The sequence below is a fragment of the Aulostomus chinensis genome, chromosome 7, assembly GCF_037954235.1.
Source record: "Aulostomus chinensis isolate RoL2024-O1b breed Wild chromosome 7, RoL_Achi_v1.0, whole genome shotgun sequence".
NCBI classification, from domain to species: domain Eukaryota; kingdom Metazoa; phylum Chordata; class Actinopteri; order Syngnathiformes; family Aulostomidae; genus Aulostomus; species Aulostomus chinensis.
The window spans coordinates 29,999,841-30,005,452 of NC_141326.1; the positions used below are offsets into that span (position 1 = coordinate 29,999,841).

Genomic DNA, 5,612 nt, shown 5'->3' on the forward strand with positions numbered 1-5,612 from the left:
TGAGGATGTTGAAGTAAAAGCACGGGTTGGGGTAGCAATGGTTTGGGTTGCTCAGTCAGCCAGCATGAGCAGCCGCCATCATGAAACATCATCAAATATACAAATATTGAAGCCTAAAACTGGCGGCCCGGTGGAGCAGTGGTCCTCACTGTGGCCCCCAGCAAGAAGGTTGTGGGTGGAGCCCCGGCTGCAGCACGGGGTCTTTCTGGGTGAGTCTCCATGTTCTCCCTGTTCCTGCTGGGTTCTCTCTGGTACTCCAGCTTCCTCCACAGTCCAAAGACATCAAGAGGGACCAGGTTAATCCAGACTCTAAATTGACCGTAGGCGTGGCTGGGAGAGCCAATGGTTGTCTGTCTCTATGTGTTGGCCCTGCCATGGACTGGTGACCTGTCCAGGGGGAAGGCTGCTGGGATAGGCAATCGCCAATCCGATTTTGGAAAAGTTTAATTTAACCATGAGTGCTGACTGGTTTGAGGCTAGTTCCACACTGGGCCTGGTACCAGTAGGACCCAGATGGAACCCTGATGGAGCGTAAACAGACCCTCCTCACCTCTCGGCCTCACCTGGCCACTAAACAACCTTTGCAATTAAATAAAGGCTCTCATTAATTACAAGAAATCTCAAGAACTGCATTTAATTTCCCTCATTAACTTGTAACTTTATTTATTAGTCATCCTGTTTTGGCTTGTAAGAACTCAGATTATCTGCCAATCGAACCGTTCCATTGATCTGTTTCATGACGCCATGTTATCGTCTAACAACGAGTCTCTGTCGGCAATCACACCCAAGTTTGATGATTGGTGGTGACAGAAAGCAGCTGAGTGATGCAGGAATACCTGTGACCACACGGTGGTGCTGCTGTGCTGCAGGACTCCAGAGGCCTTGAGTTCTGGTTTCATTTGAATGTTAAACAAATAGAAATCAATATGAACCAGACCTTTACAAAAAAAAAGTAGTTCTTCTCATTAAAATAAAAATAAAACACAATTAATCACAAAAAGATTAAACCTTTTTGTTCCCCTTTTTGTTGGAGCAGAAGAAGCTGCTGCTAAAAGTATTAATATTTAGGAAAAACATTGAGAAGGAGGTTTAACATGTAAAAAACACATTACATTCAAAACAATTAATATTTTATCAATTATCAAGTGTCTAATGTTCAACAAAAATAAACTTTGTTGAAATGTTAGCTGGTTTATCAGATGTAAGAAGCTATTAGCTGCTAGTGTTGCTAATGCAGGCTAACCGCTAAGAAGACGTGTGTTATTTTTAAAACGTGGAGAAACAAAAGCACCGAGTCGTGTTTCTATAAATAAGCAGGTTCATTTATTTGTCATTCGACTGTCACTCAGTTGTCAGATGTATAAATATAAAGTTTAACATTTTTCCACAACAAACAAAAGCACAGACATAAACATTAAATACATTATTAATACTTTCAGTTGGAAAAAAATCAGCTCTTATTTACATATTTACATCTCAGAAAAATGGTCCTCTGCTGCAGTGAATTCAACCAACAAATGAAGAAATACTTGTAACTGATTCAGACGAGAGGCTCTGGCGCTCTTACGGAGCCAGAAGAGGAATCTTACAGCGTTGAAGTTGGGTTCTTCGTTCATGAGTTTACTTAAACTCTGTTTTGTTTTAATACAGGTTTTGTTCAATATTGTGTTTGTTTGGACAGCGGGGGGGGGGGGGGGTAGGACTTCAGATGGAGGAAACTGGAGGAATGTAAGTGGGTGGATTTGACCTCCGTCCTTCACCAAATACACGGAGAATAAAAAAGACATCCATCTGAACGACTCTGCTGAGTCAGTAAATTATTCTTTGTCATTTAAAAAGAAATCACAGCAAGAACTGAACCGGTTTAACACAAAAAGCTAGCTAAAACTACATTTCCCAGCATTCATTCCTAGTGGTCTGACCCATCAGTTTAGAATTCACTCCACTTCGATTAACAGCAGGAAAGATAATGGGGTCGATAGGCTGATGTATGGAAGGTCAGTGCTGCCAGGAAACTACGGCGTTACACAGATGTTTTGGAATGATAGAAATCATGTGACAAATATGGTGAAAATTATGATGAACAGGATTCTTGCTGCCAATTAAATCTTTGTTAACAATTAGCATGGTTTCCTTGTTTTGTGTTGGATTAAATTTATCCTGTTAAATACATTTGTTATTATGAATAAATGTTAAATAATTGTTACTTTCTCACTTTAATTTTGCTTGCATTCCAATAAAAATAAAAATATTAATTATTATTAAATTATATTATTATTATAATTATTGTTCTTTTGCATGAATATAAATCGACTTTAATAACTCGTTATTTTACAGCTGTGTAATTAAACATTGGGGAGAAAATGTGGGGATTTTAACAACATGAACCAAAATGTCAACTTTCCTCCTCAGAACTTTAACTTCAGTGACTATAAAAACTACAAAACACATTTGTTGATGTGGCGCGAGACGGTGTGCTAGCACGTTAGCACGTTAGCACACATCTACTTGATCAACTGTCGTTTCAGGCTGATCATTTTCTGGCGGGACGGAGCTTCCATACCATCAACTACATCATCAGAGACGCAGGAAGTGGAGACTCAGGTCAGCTGAGCAGCCAGAGGTGGGGGGGGGGGGGGGGCTGCAGGTTAATGACTGGATGTGTGATGTTTATGTCCCAGGTGAGACCAGTGGGGGGGGGGGTGTCTCTATAGGACTTGGTAGATGATGTTGGGGTCCTGGCTGGCGGTGGGGGAGGGGACCTGTGCAGGCCCCGGGGCCGTGGCCTCCCCAGGCAGGTCCGTGGGTGGCGAGCCAGGGTTGTCGGCGGCGGCCGGCAGCAGACTGCTGGTGTCGGTGGAGATCCGCTCCACGATGCTGGACAGGCAGTCCAGGCTGGAGACCACCGAGCTGCGCTCGCTCCTCAGACCCCCTGCAGGGAAAACCACAGCAGCTCAGGTCACACGTTTGACTCTGAGCAGGTTCTCTCGCGATACCGAGCCCTGAACACTCACAGGACACGCCAACCACGCCACGCCACACGCAACAGTGATGTCACACCAAACAAGGCTGATTGTTAATTTTTTTTGTAAAATAAAAAGCTGCAGCTTTCGACTTCCTTCCATCTTCTTTTCTTTATTTTTCAAACATCTGAGATTATAAATCTGCTCCGATCCTCGTGAATTTAGCCAGAAACAAAAAACTGCATCATGAAGTTTGAAGCCAGATGAAAACGTGTGATGTCATTCCTTCAGGTTTTAGTGGCGCTGGTCAGTCGCAGTTTTCTAAAAGAGAACCAAGTCCAGATCAAAGTCCAGATCAAAGTCCTCCTGAAACCATCAGACTCCTGCTCCTCTGCTTCTATTTGGTTTCCTGTTAACTGACTTTATTTTAAAAACACAGCGTGGTACTATCCAATACTAGTACTAGTACATTGTATGGTAGCGTTTCTGCAGTATTTGCTGGTATTTTCTCATTACTTACCATTTGGCATCTCAGAGAAATAAGAGCTGCTGTCATAACTTCCCCTCCGGGTTGACTGACAGGTGGGGCCATTGAAATCAGTCTACACACACACACGCACACACACACACACACACACTTTAAATTATTCATTATAAAAATAATCACATCATAATGAAAGCAACTTCATGGGAAATTAACTTCCAATAATTTTCTTGTAGCTGCAACATTTATGTGGTTCCTCTAAAACTAAAAACTGGAACCTGAATAATTAAACAGCAAGAATTTAAGAATTCACCAAGAATTAATTTCACTTAATAACACTATGATAATAATAATGATAATAATAATAATAATAATAATAATAACCTTAGCATTTTAATAATAATAATATTAATAATAACGTTAGTATTCTAATAATAATAATAACAAAAACTTAGGGCGCGACTGTTCGGTAATTTAATTGCTGTGAAAAATAAAAGTGAGACGATTGAGGATTCTTAAACCCTTAAATTCGTTTCATATATTTTCGATTTTACACCAGCGAGCATGACTCATAATTATATAACAATAATAACAACAGTAATAATAATAATAATAATAATAATAATAATAATAACAATAATAATAATAATAAAAACCCTCTGGTTATTGGAAGTCAGATCTAATATTTGGTTCTCAGTTTCAATCTTCACCTCGTGGCAACTGTTGGAAAAACCTGAATAAAACTGAAATTAAGATTTTTAATCCAAGTAGACAAAAAGGCCCGAGGTGAGTTTTCTTGTTCTTCTTTAAATTAAAACTTACAACTAATCACAAAAATGACGTCAAATGTTATCGCAGTCTTGTCCACTAACAGCAGCTGAACCTGGTTACTGTCATTAATAATAATAATAATAAGAAGAAGAAGAAGAAGAATATTCTCACTGCATTAACCCACTCGCACCGGGACTCCCCGCTCCGTGAACTCACCATGCCGTCGGAGCAGTTGGACCGGGGGCTGGAGGCGTCCGAGTCCCCGCTGTAATGCTCCAGCACCGGGTAGAATCCGTCCTCCTGGCCGCCGCCTCCGCGCAGGAGCGCCTGCAGGGACTCGATGTAGCTGATGGCGTTGCGGAGGATCTCCACCTTGGGCAGCCGCTGGTTGGGGTTGGCGGTGGTGCAGCGCTTCAGCGTCTCGAAGGCGTCGTTGACTTTGCTGAGCCGCCGGCGCTCGCGCAGCGTGGCCGCCTTCCGCCGGTCCGCGTTGGTGGTCTTCCGCTTGCAGGCCTTACAGGCCCACAGCAGGCAGCGACCCGCCTGGTGGTGCCCGCTGGGGGCGCGGACGTGCTCGTCGTCCTCCGCCTCGGCGTGGTGGTGGAGGTGCAGGAGGGAGGACGGGGAGGAGGAGGAGGAGGAGGAAGAGGAGGAGGAGTCGTCCGGCTTCAGCAGGCCCACATGGACCAGCCGCGGGTCCAGGTCCTCGAAGAAGTGCATGTCGCTGGTGTTGAAGCAGGGGTCGTCGTAGAAGTCGTCGGCGGCAGGGATGGGGAAGGAGAGATCCGGCAGCTCCATGGTTCCGACCCGGACAGGCAGGAGCAGGAGGAGGTTCCGGGGAGGAGGCGAGGGGAATGTAGAGTCCTGTCACGAGCGGTTCTGGACCCTCAGCTGTTGACCTGGACCATCTTATACCTGGGAGGTCAGCGGGGGGCGTGGCCTCGGGGATGATGCCCGGCGGGCTCCGACCAATCAGCAGACAGATGGGCGTAGTTTACAGCTTCACGGTAGTTAGTGTACAATTACCCCGAACAGAGCAGTAACCGCGCGTGTACAGTTACTACGAAAACAACGGCTCTTTTTCTTTTTAATAAATGACGAATATTTGAGAACCAACTCTGGAACTCATGGAAGTCCAGACGAACCGAACCTCTGTTGGCAGAAACACGAGAGCAGCTCCAGTGACGTGAGACACCTGAGTGGACTTGGACGTCTCTCTGCCCCACCAGGCTCTCGGACTCATTTGGAAACAAATTAGCCTCAAAAAAATCAAACGAAATTCTGGACTTCATGACGAAATCATTTGAATTCTATCAACCGAGGAGAGGTTTGTTTCAACCGACAGGCCTGGAGGGGAAAAACGATCAAATTAAACTCAATATTCGACTCAAGGT

At 44.2% G+C, this 5,612-nt stretch overlaps 1 protein-coding gene across 1 annotated transcript; it reads right to left on the reverse strand.

The window, feature by feature from the left end:
- Positions 1 to 1,346: 1,346 nt before the first annotated feature.
- Positions 1,347 to 5,239, reverse strand: LOC147259457 (myoblast determination protein 1 homolog). Its single transcript, XM_086207926.1, has 3 exons — positions 4,435 to 5,239; positions 3,484 to 3,565; positions 1,347 to 2,932 (listed from the first exon to the last, which is right to left on the reverse strand). The coding sequence occupies exons 1-3, from the start codon at positions 5,014 to 5,016 to the stop codon at positions 2,709 to 2,711; spliced, it is 888 nt and encodes a 295-aa protein (XP_086064052.1). The 5' UTR covers positions 5,017 to 5,239; the 3' UTR covers positions 1,347 to 2,708.
- Positions 5,240 to 5,612: the final 373 nt, after the last annotated feature.